The sequence below is a fragment of the Lytechinus pictus genome, chromosome 7 (genome assembly GCF_037042905.1).
Source record: "Lytechinus pictus isolate F3 Inbred chromosome 7, Lp3.0, whole genome shotgun sequence".
NCBI classification, from domain to species: Eukaryota; Metazoa; Echinodermata; class Echinoidea; order Temnopleuroida; family Toxopneustidae; genus Lytechinus; species Lytechinus pictus.
In genome coordinates this window covers 17,362,818-17,382,519 of record NC_087251.1, presented here as the reverse complement: position 1 = coordinate 17,382,519, position 19,702 = coordinate 17,362,818, and the positions used below count along the sequence as shown (strand labels likewise).

At 32.7% G+C, this 19,702-nt stretch overlaps 1 protein-coding gene across 1 annotated transcript; it reads right to left on the bottom strand.

Annotated features, from left to right (window-relative positions):
• Positions 1-4,342: 4,342 nt before the first annotated feature.
• Positions 4,343-12,890, bottom strand: LOC129265952 (cation channel sperm-associated auxiliary subunit epsilon-like). Its single transcript, XM_054903853.2, has 14 exons — positions 12,738-12,890; positions 12,380-12,462; positions 11,507-11,588; positions 11,082-11,195; positions 10,839-10,922; positions 10,306-10,443; positions 8,956-9,050; positions 8,591-8,636; positions 8,062-8,141; positions 7,478-7,577; positions 6,693-6,782; positions 5,876-6,036; positions 5,053-5,237; positions 4,343-4,410 (listed from the first exon to the last, which is right to left on the bottom strand). Exons 1-14 carry the CDS (start codon positions 12,888-12,890, stop codon positions 4,343-4,345), a joined length of 1,479 nt encoding a protein of 492 aa, XP_054759828.2.
• Between the last annotated feature and the right edge of the window lie 6,812 nt (positions 12,891-19,702).

The following is a 19,702-nucleotide window of genomic DNA, read 5'->3' as shown; positions in this document are numbered from 1 at the left end:
CTATTGTTCTACTGTTCAATTTTCAGGACAAAGTATATGAAATTTCCAAAAATTTTAGCTCGCGCTCGCACTACTGATTTGAATGGGGCTTATGAGATTGTTACATATTTGTGATGTTTCAGGTAGGCTATATAGCGACTACCCCTTCAAAAAAAAGGAATAAAATTCAATTCTGAGCGGCTGATCGGGGGAAATTTTTCTCGCATAAGCTACAAGCCATTATAAAAAAATTTATGAGAACAATTATTATTTTTATTTGTTATGAATAAAAAAATATGCAAATTTATTCGTGAAAAACATTATTTGCTTATTTAAAGGTCAAGTCCACCACAGAAAAAAGTTGTGTTGAATCAACAGAAAAAAAAAACAGACAAGCATAATGCTGAAAATTTCATCAAAATCGGATGTAAAATAAGAAAGTTATGACATTTTGAAATTTCGCTTTTTGTTCACAAAATAGTTATATGCACAATTTACCCACATGCATATGAGAGAATTGATGATGTCCCTCACTCACTATTTCTTTTGTTTTTTATTGTTTGAATTAAATAATATTTCAATTTATACAGATTTGACAATAAAGACCAACTTGACTGAACCATATGTTAGCAATGGTAACTCCACATGTTCAGTGAGAAATAAAACTTTCACAGGACAGTGAGGAGAAAATTAGAATATTTCATACAAAAGAAAAAGTGAGTGAGTGATGTCATCAGTTCCCTCATTTGCATACCGACCAGGATGTGCATATAACTATTATGTGAAATTATGCGAAACTTAAAAATGTCATAACTTTCTTATTTTACATCCAATTTGATGAGATTTTCAGTGTTATGCTCGTTAAATTTTTCTCTTATTAATCAAATCAACTTTTTGTTGGGGTGGACTTGTCCTTTAACATAAAATTTTCTTCTTTTTTCCACATATCATGCATCTTTGTAATCTAATTTAAAGGTTTCTACAAAGAAAAATTGCGAAAGCCAATTTTTTCCTTATGTATTTTTCTGTTTTTAGAATATTTTTTTTCATCTTTTGTTTTTCATTGTTTTTTGATAGAAATTATTACAGACCAATTGAAAATTCAATTAAACCCTAAATTAACGAAGCAGACCAATTTGAGCGAAAAATAATCACCCTTTTATGAATTTCATCTCCCATAGACTTTGTACACAACGTTTAAAAATTAGCCATTTTCTGCATGACATTGTCTCGTAAAAAGTCACGTGCCGTCGCGATGCTTCACCCGTATGTCACGAATTGGTCTCAAGTTCCGCGAGAATTCAAAGAAAAGTCATAAAATTTTGCGGCGCTATCTTTTTTGCGTTTCGGAAATATCGCGCGAAGCGTCGAGGGGGGGCATGATGGCCCCCAGTCCTTTTAGGGGGGTTAAACATAACGAGCTTGATTCTAAAAAGGGCTTAATCCATTTTTTACCAAAATTGATTTTTTTTTTTTTTAAATATAAATATACGCATCTTTAATATGCATCATATCGCATTAAAAAAAATTGGAATTGGGCAATTTTGCTACTTTACACAAGTTATATGCATTCAATTTTTAGTTACATATTGTGAATACAAGTTCACACCATCAGTGCAAAATTTGAAGGAATAAGATATCCGAAAGTCACCATTCTTAGAAAAGATGGAAAAATTTTTAGTTGTAATTTTCAATGGATAAACATCAGAAAGTTGTGAAATGTACTCTTCAGTGTAATAAAAATACAAAAGAACAAGTGGGAATATTCTCACTGAATATCAATGAATTGCATAGACGTCCTGTTCATCGAAATAATGCAAATATTTGAAATGGCATAACTTCGTTATTCCTTGTCAGATTTTGATATTTTCAGTGTTAGTTCAAAACATTATTTTCAGCCTGGAGAATTTCAAACACTGTCCGTTGGAATTCAGGAATGGTCATCGCTAGTCAAATAATGCGAGCGTGAAGCTTGTAACCCAGTGTAAGACGGGAAGCAATATTTTAAATACGATGCGACCATATTTTATAAACACAGCTTTGTTATTGATCAGGCTGAAAAAGTAGTATGACATAAATGTATGCGCCAAGCAAAAAAATATCAAAAGAAAAACTAACAAAAAAGGCAATATACATTTGTTTTCCCAACTTGAAGAACATTTAATTCAAACAAATCTTTACTATATAAGAAAATGATACGTATGCTTTGATATGTCAATTTTAATTACAATCAAAAACTTATCACATATTTTTTTTTTTTTGCAAAAAGCATCTAAAATACATGTACATTTTATAAGTAACATAATATAATTCAAGAGAATCAAACATGATACAATACTCACACATTTTATTACGTTATCAGAATATTACTAGTATAGGATGAAAACAACTTCGTAAAAGTATAATCTTTTCACTCTCACAACAGGTTTTATAATAATATATGCATTATGTTTAAAAAAAAACAACACCAAGATCCATGGTGGTGCAATGCAGGAAAAGGCCAAGGTTTTTTTTTAATCATCATAAGTTGACTCCTTCGAAGAAAGCCATTATATAAAACGAGAACACTAACAAGAACGAGATTAATTGCACTTTATAAACTTAGGAATTATATATGTACATGAATAGCAAGGTTAATTGCCTCAAACAAATACAGGATTACATTCCATTGAATAAAGCTTTTCATGCTTTTTCCCCTTCTTTTTCCAGTTGGAGGGGGCGTGCAAACCAAGTTCCAAAAGTAACTGTTTATTCAAGGTACTGTAGTTCAATTTCGCTCCGTAAAAAGTTCGCACATTTTTTATAAGGGTTTCTGTAACCAACTCGTGACTTTGATAATTCTTGACAACCCGCCCCCCCCCCCCCAAAAAAAAAGACAGTAAGAAGTTCATAAAAGCTGATGAGAAATATACAATTGGTTATGTATCGGATGGTGGAAGCTTGGAAATTTCATAATGTGATCATCCCCACCCGATAAAAGATGAACTTGTTATCATTATACTTAGTATTATTATGATACTCGTTATAATCATTATAATAATTAAACTCACTATATTTTTTTATATTCTGTTGATCCTTGTTAATTATCATCTGAATGTCAATGAAGAAAATTTATATTCTAATGATTTATATATGGCAGGAAACATGCATAAACAAGCTATATATGGTTTCCAGTGGGCGCCCTTTTGTAATTTCTGCAATTTTTAAAATTCTGCTTGACACTGTAAATTTTGTTGAAGTGGAAATGAAAGAATAAATAAAATTTTGATCACTCAAACTCAATTTTAATTCAATCACAACTCTCTGTAAGCTGGCACAAATTATCTTTGCTGGAAAGAGCAACGTCCCACAAGGGGCTCATAATATGTTCGTATAGTCGACTGTGTCACAATGTGTTCATATAGTGGACTGTGCTCACAATGTGTTCATATAACGGACTGTGTTCACAATGTGTCCATATAGTGGACTGTGTTCACAATGTGTTCATATAGCGGACTGTGTTCACAATGTGTCCATATTGTGGACTGTGTTCACAATATGTCCATATAGTGGACTGTGTTCACAATGTGTTCATATAGCGGACTGTTTTCACAATGTGTTCACATAGCGGACTGCATGTGTTCACAATGTGTTCTTTCAATGGACTATGTGTTCACAGTATGATCATCTAGTATACACTGTATTCACGATGTGTTTAAATAGCTGACTGTGTTCACAATTAATGTGTTCATGCAGTTAAATAGCTGACTGTGTTCACAATTAATGTGCTTATATTTAGTGGACTGTGTGCACTACGCATTCATATAGCAGACTGGGTTCACAATTAGTTCTTATAGTGGCCATGGGACTGTGTTCACAATAAGTTCATATAGTGGACTGTGTTCACAATATATTCATATAGTGAACTGTGTTCACAATCTGCTCAAATATAGCGGAATGTGTTCATATAGTGGACTGTGCTATCGACTGTGTTCACAATTTGTTCATACAATGGACTGTGATCACAATGTGTTCAGTATGCCCCCCTCCACAGTATTGTAACCAAGGAGTTTATCAAGGAATGCTTGGGTGTAAAGTCAACAAATTTTCCTTGTAGCAATCCTGTGAAAATATTCCAGTGGGTCATCAAGATGTCGCCACACTGTGAAACTTAGTGTGAGACTGTGCACACTTATTCACACTGTTAGAATGCTAGAATTTAACAGTATGATTCACGGTATGACACAATGTCAATCACAATGTGAAACACAGTGTGCATCAATATGAAACACACTGTGGTACACACCGCTCTTTCCAGCAGACGTCAGAATGTAAGAAATTATGCATGATTACTTTGCAAACTACCGGTACAAAATCATAGTCTTCAATCATTTGTTGTTTCTTCTGCAGCTTCTTGTTCATTGTCTTCCTCCGTTTTTTCTCCATAATTATCTAAGGGAGAGAGAGAATAAACATTTTTAAGATGAATATCACTAAGTCACGGTGGTTTAATACTTCAGAAAAGCAAACTGATATACTTATTCAAAATTGATGGTAAAATATATAGTTTATCTTGAATTTAACTCGGCAACAATACTTGTAAAAGTAATCTATTGAGAATAAAATAAGGTTCAATATTCATTTTCATCATCTTATAGATCGATACACAATTAACAGACGGATCTAAATATCATGAATACATTTAATGAAAAAAAAGAAATGGGGAAACAAAAAACGAAGTAGAAATAAGATGAGATATATATAATCATAAATGGTGCATTAGTATTAGAGTGTGGTATATCACAATAGGAATTTTATGATTAATGCCAGGAGCCAATCACCTATGCAGGACTAGATCACTCCAAAGATTATTTTATCACACAAAAATTAGTATGCATGCCTTGAGGGAAAAAAAAAACATATTAAAAATGCTATTTTGAGATCTTGATTGCTCTTCACCTATTTCGTCTTCAAAATGCCGAAAAGGATCCGTTTTCTTTAATTAGTGCCCTTTCTCCCAAAATATGCGAAATAAAAAGGGTAATATTTCTTGGGTTCTCTGGAACATCCCCCGCATTGATGAGGAACACTTACGGTGTAAATCAAGTGCTAACTCGTGTATGTGACCACGTCTGTACAGGAAGTATGTAGCAAAGAGGATGCACACAGTCAACGCTGCGAATGTACCGAGTGAGATGCGTAGGAGTGGTGTCTCTCTGACTCCGACAATAGTTTGATCAGATACAATCACAGCTACCCGCGCTTCCAAACTGCAATAACTATACATGATAATAACAAAGACGATGATGATGATGATACAAGGAAATAGGTAAAGAATGAATAGGTGAAATATCATAATTTTGAGGTTGGGTTGCAGTGAAATTCGTTTAACCGCAAATTGCAACTGGGAACTATTGTATTGAGTGGATAGCAAACATGTTATATATATATTGCTATTTTCATCATTATAAGTTAATTATTTCAAAATACTTTGCTTCATAAAACTACACTTCAGCAGTCAAAATGGATCAAGCAAAAAAAATAAATTAATAAAAGGTAGTTAATTATGTTTAGGTAATTTATTTTCTGTAGTATTTGGGATCTTATGTGAGAATTTGATACTGGAATTATACATACTCTGGGGTGCGTTTCATGAAATGGCTCGTCATATTTCATCTAACATAGCCTATAGTTTCATATCTGGCAATTATCATACCAACAATCAGACAAATGTGCTTCCCGGCCATTCAAAAATCAAGATAGCTGTCACATCTGACAATTTGTCATACAATTTTAGGGAAGGTTTCTCCTGTCCCTTTGTATTTATTTCTATAAGATCCTGTAATATGTTTCCATATGCATTACTTTTATATGAACAATCATTCTTTTTATTCAATCAAAAATAAATGCGTATTACCTGTAATAAGGATCTACAACGTGTAGAGAAAAGAGATAAAGCTGATTATAGCCAGTGGCAAGCCATCTGATACTATTATTTCCTGACTGGTTCAAGATCTGATACGGTTCTTGGAGCAACGCCATCTCCGTTACCTCGTAAATGAAGCAATTCTCATAATTCTATTTAAGATAGGAAAGGTAAAAATATATACAAGTACATGCATGTCTTCAATGGAGACCTATAATTATTGAAGTAAATTTAGAGAGATATGATAACTCTATAATTGACTCACGAGATCGTTTGTGGGGGTAATGCAGTTATATCAGGGCCCTGTATCTCAAAGCTTAGGGTTGATCGTGGGACTCACCTTTATAATTGATGGTATCAGACCTCCCAAAATTTCTGATTGAAAAGTAGGGATGATTTGGCTCAAAAAAAGGAAAGAAATTGCATTTCCCATATGAATACACAGTAAAATAGAAAAATCCTATTTAAACAGGAGTTTAAAATGCAAATTCTTTCCTCCAGATTTGGAGGGTTTGAGAGGTTTGTGGTATATATATGTAAAATCCACTGAACTATCAACTGATACAGTAATAGACTGAACTTTCTGTCACAGACTGGGAATATTAAGTTAGTATAAATTAACAATACATTTATAATGTATATGTCCATTATATACCAAAGTTACTATGTACATATACTATGCTTGATACTTGGAATACTTCATCATTCTCTATTATCAGCTATTTTCATTTTGCAGAGATTCAACTATTTAAATAGATTTTTTGGTATCATTGTATTTGAATAAAAAAGGATATTAGAATGTACTCACATGAGGACCCCATATGTTTTTAACTGGAACACCATCAGCTACGCCTTCTTTCATCTTATCCCATGTCTGTGCCAATCGGAGACATCCAGCCTGTATGGTGAAGAGTACATTGATTAGCCATGGAATATGCTTGAATCCAGTACATGGACAATGATGGACAAGCACAAAATAAATGGTTTTGAACTTCCCCTATAAGTGCTTCCCCTCATTTTAAAGTGATATAAAAAAAATTGCTTGTCAGAATGTTTATAGACATTGTGTCTTTTTTTGTTTTGTTTTTTGTTGGAGGGGGAATTGTCAACCCCCCCCCTTTTTTTGTTTTCAGGATATTCTTATGAAATATTCCTACTTTATTTGCCTTCTTTTTAATTTTTGAGACCCAACACCTTCTTCTTGGAGTATGCGTCTCTCTGATCTGTCCATCTACATTTATAACATCAGTTTATATATAAAAACAATATCCATCGATGTGATTGAATTAAAGATAAACATGAAATAAAAGGTAGTTGGCCCTCGATCTTGAATTAAGGTCCTTTACCTGGAGAGGACAATTAACATTTGGTTCTTTGGTTGCTTACCTAAAGATGTTAAAAGCAATCATGCTTTCCTAGCAATCAGGTAACAAAGAAATTACTGTAAAGTTAAAATTACAAAGTGATGTCCACTGATTCTATTCGAGAGAGGGTTCATAAAGATATTTTTTCTTCAACATTAAAAGACTGGATCAGAATCATCCAGATTTCTACTTGTCTGTCTTTGAAACAAAGAAATAAAACAATGGTTACCAAACTCATGGATGCTGTGTAGGTAAAGTCATGTCGGCCATTGTCTTCCCACATCACAAAACCAGCTGTCATTGTCTCTACAAACGTGTCTTCATCATATCTGGCAAAGTAAATAAAGCATATACAATTGTTTAATAGATATCTCATAATTAGAATTATGTTTTACCAGACCTTACAGCTTGGTCCAACATTAACACCAGAATGACAAAAGAGGAAAAGATAGAGAGAGAGAGAGAGAGAGAGAGAGAGAGAGGTGCCTGGGGGAGGGGCTGAGAGAAAAGATAGAAAGAGAGATAATGGATAAGCACCAGAATAGACTGGCCAATAAATTTGTCAGTTTTTTTTTATTTTTGGCTTTTTGACTAGAATTAAAAGAAAAATAATTATCAAAGCTTTAATTCTTATTTCAATTTATTCATTTTTTTTTTTTGGGGGGGGGGGGTGTCCATCCTGGATCGCCGGCTGTGTTCAAAGCATAATCACATTCAAAGCAATTACACTTTGGATATAATAATGTTAAAAATATTTGTGTCATGGTGGCCAACGAAAGTAAAGATTGATGAAAAATCAACCATTAAACTTACAAATCAATTTCTGGTTTGAATACATCCCTAGCAGTCTGAATAAACGGACATCCATATAATTGCTTGTCATATTGAACAACCTGAGGGGAATAAAACAAATCCAAATTTTCTAATCAACAACCACTAGCATCTTCTTTAAAAAAAATTCAAGATTAAGTCTAAACTTTGGTAATGGGGAGGGGATGACGAATACAAATAATTAACTGCCGTTCTACAATAATTTCTTCTCAACAAGTTCTCTACCTTGATTAATTTAGGGCTTTTATCAAAGAATTATTTAGGTTTAGGTGCTATCTCATCATACTCTATGAAAAGAAAATAATATTACTGTTAGATTATATAACATATATAGGAGACTAACAAAAATGCACTTTTTAAACATTTTACTTTTATCAGAACTAATTCAGATCTACTTTGGACTTAAGCTTGCTATCATATGTATTAAATAAGTGGCTAACTGATATCATTCTTTTTAATGGATTTCTTGTTTTATTTTTTTGCTATTATATTACTATAAAAATACTATTACCATCTCAGATGCAGCTTGTTCATCATTCACTTGAGCAAAGGATTTCCTAATAACGAAATAAGAAAATAATACAGATTACTGAATAACACAAAGGTCAACCTTTAATACTCAAAATATCATATTCATAATTACAGCCTGGTTTCATTGATTTATCAAAAATAAAGTCCTCCTTAACTTTAAGTTGGTTAAAAGAAATGGATGCTCCATGGAAATACATCAAAGTGTACAAGGTCTTTTTATTTGCCTATTTTCTTCAATTTAGTTATTTGACTACTTTATTCAATTTAGCAAAAAAAATACATTGTGAATTATTCAAAATTTGATCTTCAACGACAATGTCGAATGAGTAAAAGTAATGTGCTAACTTGTTTATGACATATGAACCGTATTCTTCACATTCCTCAGGTTTGTGAACTCTGATGTGTCGATGAGGAGGACACGCTATCTCAAGCTCAGATACCTATAGATACAAACAGAAAACATTATGAAAGGATGAATGATTGAAATTGCAATTAACCGAAAACTAAAAAAGTAAAATTTCAATAGACCAAATCAATTAAATATTGCAGTGGATTATGAATTTGCAAGTGATTATTGCTATGCTTTTTGCAACAGAAAGCCTTGATTGCTGTGCTGGATATCAATCAATCAATCAATGATTCATCAATTCAAAATTGCAAACAAGTTTTTTGCATTTATTTTTTTCTGGCAGTCTCGCCTGCATCGCGCGATTTAATATAGCGGCAGTGCTGACTTTAAAAACAAGTATTGAATAATAATTTACACACAAAAAAAAATCATATGATAATAAAATGTGTTGACCCTATTATGATCATTGACCTTGATCATGTGACCTAAGACTCGTGCAAGACGATCAGTGATACTTGTATTTATACGTCCATGTTTCATGATCAAGATCCATAAAAGTTATGATGGCAATTCAATAAATACCCCAACGTAGTCAAAGTTCATTGACAATGACCTTTGACCTTGGTCATGTGACTATAATTTGGCACGCAGGGTGTTCACTGATACTTGATTATACACTTATGTCCAGGTTTCATGAACTATAGATTTAAATAATTTCAAAGTTATGATGACATTCAAAAACTTGATGGTTAAGATTTCGATGTTGATTCCCCTAACATGGTCTAAGTTCATTGACCCTAAATGACCTTTGATCTTAGTCATGTGACCTGAAACTGAGGCAGGATATTCAGTAATACTTTGTAAATTTTATGTCCAAGTTTCATGTACTAGGTCAATACTTTCTAAGTTATGTTGACATTTAAAAACTTAACCATGGTTAAGATTTCAATGTTGACGACGACGTCGTCGCTGCCACCGTTGGAAAAGCGGCGCTTAGTCTCGTTCTGCTATGCTGGCGAAACAATAAAAACATTCAATATCCACCAAATCGACTTTATTTATTGTTGTTTCATATTTTTCCTTATGATTCCAATGATAAAGAAAACAAAACACGACATAAATAAATAATTAGAAACTTACCCCTCCCCCATTTCAATTATTTTTCTTCTCAGGAAACTGGTACATTCTCAGCAAAAGCACTTGTGAACCAATTCATGAAGAAGATTTACCAATGAAATTCACACCCCCACCCTAAATATAGCAATAAATTAAGTGTGCCTCTTCCAATGAAAAATGTCCACTAACTTGCTATAGATCTATCAAATTCAAATTTGGGATATAATTACCATATTGAAAGGAGAGCGACATCCTATACCATATCGTTTAGGTTTCATCTCTATGGTAACTAGTCCTGTAGCTGCTTCCAAAGCTTCCTCATATCCTCTACCCTCTTTAAACACGAAATTGCTGTGTAAACTGAGAATCTGCACTCACACGGATGAGAACATAATATCCAGACATATAATAAGAACATGAATATAAATACCCTGCACTCTATCTATCTGTCTGTCTGTCTGTCTATCTATCGATCCATCCATGAACCAGCTATGTAGATTCTAGATTTGAATTTCCTTTTTATTGTTGCCTTTTTTCATTATTATAGTTTTTATATTATATTTTATGTCAATTTTTTTTTCTTTAAATGGGCCTTTTTAAGGCACTGACCAAAATGCCCCCAAAATGACTAGTTTGACTACATGAAAACCAAGGCAGAAACTAAATGAGCACTGTGTGTGTTCAATATTCAATGCCATTCGAATACTGTGAAAGTGACTGTGGATAAGAGTAGTTTGCATGTGTATCTTACATAATACCTTACCTTCTTAATCAATTTACTCCCTGGGTTAAAATCGTTCATCGTTTGTTCCTGAATGATAAGTTTGTTTGGGCGGTTGATCACCGTCTAGATGGAGTGAGAAAAATAAATATTAATTTCTTTAAGAACACTTACTTGATATGTAATAAATTTTTTTAATTATGAAAAGGAATACTCAAAATGAATCATTAAAATACAGAAATAAGCAAACATTATAATTAATTTATGTGGTTTTTAAGTACTAACCTGAATATCATTATACCTGTTGGCCGGGAATACAAGCTGAGCCCAGATGACTGCAGAATCTCTCAGATCCATATAATAAACTTCATATTGGGGACCCTCTTCAAACTCATGATACTGAGTCAATATGAAAAAGGAAAGAATTTCATCAGTCCCTGTTATTTCACTTTTTTACATACTAGTAGAAGCATCCCCACTCCCCCTCCCTCAAAAAAAAAATGAAGAAATGAAGAAAAAGAAAGGCGATTGTAGTCACATACATTTCTAAATATCTGAAATATCACAGGAGTATTAAAAAGGAAGAAATAATTACTACATGTTTCAAATGATGCAAATAGCTTCATCACTTTGAATGGGAGAATAGTACTTTAATAACTGAATATGGTATACTTATATAGTGAATACAACAATTATTGAAATATGCTTACCATACATTCAGTATGTTCCAGCTGGGTAACAATACTTCCAATGTCAGCTTTCAAGGCATAACTTGTTCTTACTATATTTGATCTACAAAGTACAGGTTAATAGAAAGAAAATGACAAAAATCAGAAAGGATGCAGAATCACTCTATTATCTCCTTGGAAGGGTAGTCCACCTGACCATTATGATATCAACTTCTTAGTTTTAATAACATTAGAAAATGATAGAAGCTCATTCATGAAGGTTTGGTGAAACTCCATTAGAGTAACAAAGTTATGATTTCTTTTTCATTGAGACACCAAAGTGCAAGCAGCTTCCCTTAATGTCATTTAAATTGAATAAAGTGTCTTTTTCCAGAAATCTATGAATTTATATCAGCTCTGCATTCTATATCTTATCAAACAGATTATTTCACAAAAGCTCCAATGGTATTCTTCAAAGAAAGTCTTTATTACATATTTCTCCAAATAAGCAAATATATATTACGTAATCATGATGAACTAATAACATTTTATGGAACCAATATTGATTTATAAATGAGGGAGGGGTGGACATGTGTGTTATAAGATTATTACATTGGAAAATACATAACTGAATTGTTCTTTAATGGATTTTTGTCAAACAAACCTCGATTGTTGTATTTCTCATATTTTTTTATCTTGCTGATTCATTTCTTTTCCAGATTCCTTGTATAAAAATTGAATTGACTTGATGTGGTTGAGCTGCAACTTTAATTGAATATGTGGACTATTACAATCTCAGCTTCTCTTGAGTTTTATGATAAACTTTTTTCTAAAGATCACTATTTGCTGGACAAAAACAAATATTAGTAGTATTTAGAACGTCTTGAAAGGAAAGTAGAATATGAAAGCACTCACCCATTGAGTTTTAAAATATAGACTTGATCAACATAGTTGGTATATATAGCTAGATCCTCTTCAGGAGCTGCTAGTGAAGAATGCTGTAGAAACAAATGGAGTACAATGGTACTAGATTATAATTTTAACTTTGAATGTTCAAAAGACAAGATGGTTTCAAATTATAAAACAAATCTCCCTTCCATCATAAATATAACAGAATCAAGATGAAACAACAAAATGGCATAATGAAAAATGGTTTACTGAGTGCAGCTACATATTTGGGAGATGAACTGCATTAATATTACTATCAATGAAATCAATTACATCGCCCATCCGCTACAACAAAAAATTATTTACAAGCAAATATTTCACTTACTCCAATGAGGAACCTCTGGTGATATTGTGATGTGAAGAGTACATTTTCAGATGACAAAACAATGTTTATACCAGCCATAGTTATGGTTAACTGCTTGATAAATGGTTCTATTTCATCATTGTGATCTTCATCCACTGCGTTATGAATCACCATGATGCCATGGTCAAACCCTGAAATAAAATGATTTGATAATATCCTTTTCTTAACCGCACTTCCAATAACGAAAATTTTCAAAGTTTCGTTTGATCAATCAAACCCCATGCATTCACAATATATTTCATTTTCTGCATCCCGTTTTCATCTCTTTATAACAGATATATGCTTCTTCCTGCTCTTTTTTTTTCTCATTTTTCATTCCATCTCTCACTCCTTTTTGCATTCATATCTTTCATTGTTTCTGCAATTTCAAAGTCTCTTTTCCACTCTTCATTTCTATGTACCTAAGGTGTTTTTCATGATTTTGCAAAAGATGCCAGATGCAACCAGATCATACTTTAAGACCATGGGTCGCAGAGTGTGAAATCTCAAGCGGTATATGCTTCTGTCAACAGCATTTTTGGATTTTTAAAAACTGTTCATCATGCTTATTTCAAAATTAATGCATCGGTTAAAATGACAAATGTGATTGTTTAAAATGTCTGTAACAAATAATATTCATTGTAATTTTGTTCACATTGCAAGTTTATGACACAGAACCGATATATTCTGTAACTTGACCATTAGCTGACTAGGCAGTTTTTTTCACAATTGTGTACCAAGAGATAATCCACTGATTTGCAAGTTCAAGTGCTGATTCATTTTTAAGGCATCGGACGTCACGTAGTGGCTACAATCTGGCGTCTGTCATGATAACATCTGCCTGCTAACAAATTTCACTAGATGTTAGACGGCAGCTGTAAATTGAATAAGATTTTTCTTGTCATAACCGGTAAAAGAGGGAGAGCACTGACTGCCTAAATCTAAACCAGCTGAAGAAAAACATTGTCAAATCAACATATACCACAGAATACATCATTAGACAGTAGTATGTGATAAGGCATTTAACTTAAATAATTAATGAATGCGGGTCAATTTAAAAATAAGAGCCTACCGTTAGCATAGTTATAGTAAACACTATTTTGATCCCAGAGTATTGTGCTTCCCTCGGTGTCATGTAATTGGATTAGAGAAACAGCTGTAAAATACACGATAAAACAGATATTGAGTAAGAATAACTGAAGTATGAATATGTATCAAAATATCACAGTAAAATAAAGTTAATATAATACTTCTCAAAATGATAGACCCTGGTCTTATTTCCTCATGTAAGAAATTAGCATAGTGATAACAGCTATGAAAATGAATGAATGAATACTGTTAATACTGTATCTAAACAATTTTTAAAAAAAATTGTGTTTTGAGAATTAAGCTGATATGGTAGCGTAGCAAGATGAATTGCCTAATGTATCTTGTAGTCTTCTTCTTTGATTATCAAGCAACATGCAAATTCAATTCCAGGGTTTTGGGCATTATTTGTTAGATCTTTGAAAAACATCAAATGTGCATTTAAAGAAATATCTTCATCAATATTGGATTTTGAAAGAATATTCCAATGATCTCGTAGACTAGCTTTTAGGTATCAAATTATGAACTTACTGCATGTCAAAAGGAAAAAAAAGTTTTATCCAATATAAAAAGAAAAAGAGGGAACACGTTTGTTTAAACGTCATCCAAGATATATGTGAACATTTATCCATGAACCCTTTTAACCTGATATTATATCCAGCAAACGTGAATGTCTCACTATACCTAGTATTTAATAAATTCATATTCGAATTAATGTTAAAGTGTGCAGGCAGGCAAAGACCTGCAGGTAACTAGGCCAAGTGAAATATGAGAAAATTTAATGAAAAACCAGTATATGTTCGTATACAAGTACAACACTTTACCATAAAAATATCTGGTTAAAAATATGAAAACTTGTTTATATCAATGACACACGGCGGGGAAAACACAGGAAAAACGCGCTTGTAAAATAAAAAGATAAGTTCTCTCCAATGAAAAAGTAACATGAGAATAATGTGAATGACTCACGAGAATTTGCATCTTTCCTACTGAAGAATGGCAATGGGTTCCCCCATGAATCAGAAGTCCAATCTTTCTTGAATATAAGAGAGACAGACTGTTCCCCTGGTGCTGTCAATGTCATCAGAACAGTGACTCCATTGGATTCATCAGTGAATGCAACATATTCAACTGACACCTGCCCAAACAAAATTCAGAGCAAGGACATTTACAAGCCATTTAAGTGTTCCCCATCTCTTCCCCTATACTGTAAAGATAATTAACAAAAAAATCATGTAGGCCTACCTGCAAAACATACTTTGCTACTGCCTATTAAAAAAAAAAAAACTGCCTATTACCAAAAAACAGTTGACATGCATGTATTACCACATAAAACGACACATTTTTTTTTCATTTACTAAGAAACTCATTCCACAGCGTAACTTCCTTTTGTCATGGGAACGCAGTCATGTTCGGAATACTATATATATTTTTTTTAATATACTCCTTTCATGGAAAAGCATGTATAATAATTTTAATGTCCATTTTTTTTTCTTGAAGGTACTTGCAATGAATAAACTTGAAAAGAAATGAATAACTTGCCTCAATATGATCCTGATCAAGCCAAAATGGATACTGTATAAACGGCACTGCTTCCTTGCTTGCTTGTATGATTTGTATCAACTCAGTTCCAAGGAAGATATATATACTTCCTCTTTCCCATCCGAGGAACATCTCATTTTCAATCTGGTCAAGAGACAAAATATAAAATCTGGCTAGCATGCGTAGATAACCTCTTAATGAACATTGAATATCGCAATTTTGTTTAATTCATGAGAAAATGAAAAACTGATATATTTAAAAAAAAAATCAATTTCATGCAGGCAACATACCTCAAGAGCTTCCTCGAGTTGGATTTTGTATCAATTTTTTTTTAGCAATTAACAAAGATTGTTGCACTAAATGAGAAATGATGTCTAAACATGCTAAACGGTTCGCAAATTCCCAGCATAAAATACCAGAAGACTAAAATGGTAACAAATGTTAAATCAAATGTTTTACAAAAATAAAACAATATATCTTACCTCACGCATTTGTGAGTGGTGACAAGATGGCCTTCCCTCAATTGCAACCAGTTCATTCACATCTAAAGGATCAAGTGATGAAGATAAAGGGTAATTTATTTAACAAGTCTTATCTATTCGCATTTTGTAACATAAAATTTACACACTGGATTTCTTCATATACATTGAACACCTCAAGTAGAGTGTCAAACCTGGTTTATTGGCCACCTTTAGAGAAGGAACACCTGTCTATAAAGACCGCACGTTTGGTTTCCCTTGGATGATTTCCTTATTGAAACATGTATCAAAACAACCTATATATACAGATCACCTGCTCATTAGGACCATTCTTCTTGTCTCAATTGGGTGGTCGTAATAAACAGGTTCCAATGTATTTTGAAATCCATGTAATCAACCCTTAAACAAAACAAAACAAACGGGAGGGGTGGTAGCCTACCATCACTGAAACAATCAATGATGTATGTATGTAATATTATACAGGCGATATTCATAACACATCAGACATATATCTATATTAGATATGAACTCATCTTTCAGAGCACATGTCAATGTTTACTTTTGACTAATTACCCATTTAAGACACTATATCATCATGATATTATACAGGCAGTACACTAAAGAGAGACATATTCAGGGGGTTGGCACTACAGGGTAGGGGGGGGGGGGCTTGGGACCCTATTGATTTTTCAATTAGCAAAAGAGAAAAAAAACAAGAAAAAAGGGGAAGAAGAAATAAGAGGTTTGGGTCGTGTTTTTCTATACCTCTGTAATTAGATTGAATAACAATACAATGGTGTCACCTTTAGGTCGTCTTGTGGCCTAAAAATATTATGGTGCCCCACCCACGGATAGATATTATGAATCTTATCTATAGTATACATTTGGAACAATTATTCTAACACAGTTTTATTTCTTATTATAGCATTTGAACAAATTTGTGTGTATTATTTCTCCATTATATAACAGTAAGAAGGGTATGGATCCTTGTATTTTGAATGAATCAAGTTCATCTCAAAACCATGGCCAGTCATATGACTTACCTTTACTGATAATAAATTGACAGGTTAGACATGCAAGTGCCTGGTCATGAATCTCAAACAATCCTTTGATAATGATCAAATTCATCTACCTTATAAACTGAAGTGGTAAATACCTGTCAATTTCATGAATTCTCCAGAGGACCTATTCTGTGTGAGTACAGAGCCATCGTCAAGAAGGTAGATCATGAAGCTGGTGGTTATAGCAATGTCTTTCAAAATTGACGATGAGCCCTAAAATACCCAAAGATACAAACATCATGACATGCTTGCCTTTCTTCTGTCAAGAATCACAGCATAACTTTTGAATAATGCATGGCAATTATTTTGCAAAGGAGTGGATTTAATTTTGGTAAAATGTAAATTATACATTTATCAATCAATTACTTTGGTTAATTTCTTCCTTTTTTTAATAACAGTTATCATTGAACTGTGAAAGGAATAATAAGTCTGAAAATGATTATTTCTTGTCCATTTTTAAATCTATCTTTCTTTCCGTCAGTTTGATATGGTTTTTTAAACTGCTTAATCAACTTCATACCGTCCCACCAATCAAATGTTTCCTTTTTCCTCTAGTTATCTTTGCAAGGTTGGATGGAGTCCGCCCTTTCTTGTGTATATTGATTAGTAATAATTTATTTCAGATAAATATATTCTGTATTTTGTATATTTTGTATACTGATCTGTTAAATTTATATGTGAATCTTTTTACTGTATACAAACATTTACAATTTAGCCTTTGGCTGCCAATAATGTTTTGATGCCTAATAAAGACCATTATTATTATTTTAAGAAAGGAAATTATGAATTTTTGTATTTTATGGGGGACAGATAAGGGGAGGGGGCGTATTCAATCCCTAAAAACCAAATTACTGTTGTAGTGAATATTTAAAAGAAAGTATTTTAATTTTACTTACCATTAGAGCTTCCGATGACACCACAATTTCATCAGTGGTCCTAAAACCATCTGAAGTAAATAAGCAATATCCACTAAAGGACAAAAACAACAAAAATATCAGAGTCAGAATCTATTTGCAGCAGAAATAATAATAAAAAAACCTGAGCAACTATGTAATATACCCAGCAACACATACTTTTTTAACAAAGAAACCAACAAAAAAGTTTTGATCTCATTGTTATTCATTCAAAACAAAAATAAAGCAAAATATTTACCTCATTATAACAAAAGCAGTCTCCTGATTACAGGGATCTTTGAATACTTCGGATATCCCAGGTTGACCTTTTAAGGTAAATGACCCCTCATTGTGCAGTATTTCATCGACACACTTTGAAGATATCACTGCATTGGTGTCCCTTCAAATGAATGGAAAAGACAATTAATTACTTTATCCTCATTATTTTATTTTTTTATTATATCTGCTTCCTTTGGTGACACACTGGGGTATATTGAGATAAAATCCTGAACAGAGTGGTAAAACTGCATGTGACTGTTTAAATCCGTTATCATTATCCAAGTTTCTTATTCCATACCAAATTCACACAGAAAATAACTACTTGCGTGTGTAATGAATGATTTATACTATCAACTACAATACTATGAAGTATAATTTAAGGAATTTTTGTAACAGATGCTAAAAAAGAAATAGTCTCACATAGGGACCTTAAACAGATGTATTCGATATACATAGACCTACAAAGCTGCATTTATTATCAGGGAAAATAAACTAAAAATTCTGAAGAAAAAAAAGAATTACCGCAATTATTACCAGAATAAAATCATTAAAAAAATGTATTATGCTGATACAAAACTAAATGTTAATGAGTTCACTCTTTGATATCATATACCTGATAAAACATCCATGAGAGGCCACGCTTGGTTTGCCGCTTACTTGCACTTTATGGATCTTGCACGGATCTACTCGAACGTAGAACTCCCAAATACTTCATAGACGAGAAATACGACACTTAAAATGATCATTAATCTACATGAATGTACAACTGTAATTTGACACTTTCAGTGAGTCGTATAACTTTATATTTACATAAATATATCGCTGTAAAGTCCTATTTTCAATTAGTGACAAAATAAACGAAACAAGAATTCTATATAGAGGAGACTCCAAAGCTGCATGGTCTGAGGTGCCTGACTATATATATGAAATTATGAAGTTCGATTCTCGGCACAGAATATTATGTCCATGGGCAAAGCAGTTCGTACACAATTCTCTTTTATCTTACATCAAATGAAATGGAATGACAGAAGAAATAATGCTACAAATATGTGCACATGTTTTTTTTTATCGATCCATCTATCTTATCTATCCAGGTATATCCTATTCTTTCAAATTATAGATCAAACACTGACTCTGAATTGATAAGAGCATTCAATTCAATACTTTATTTCATTTCCATTCAAACCTCATATGAAGAAATACATTACTTCGTATTTCATATAATTTCAATCCTTAGATTTGTATCTAGGGAGCATTTCATGGAGTCTTATTTTATCCGACAGTTACCATAGTAACAGTGCTTCTAAACCAATAATAATTAAGGGAAGTTGTTAGATCTGACAACTTGTCGGATGAAAATGTTTATGAAACGCTCCCCAGATTTATAGATCAGATACAAATTTAGGAATGCACATTTTGTAGAAAAGCTGTATGAAATAAAGCATATGAAAATGGAAATGTGGGGTCCATTAAAATCAATCTTTGTACAGTATCCCCTTGAAAACACCGAAATAATTAGCATACCTATCAGCCTCTATGAAGGTCATATTTGAACAGTCTAGATGAAATCGTGGGTCTGGAATCAATTCTAACATTCCTGGTATCTG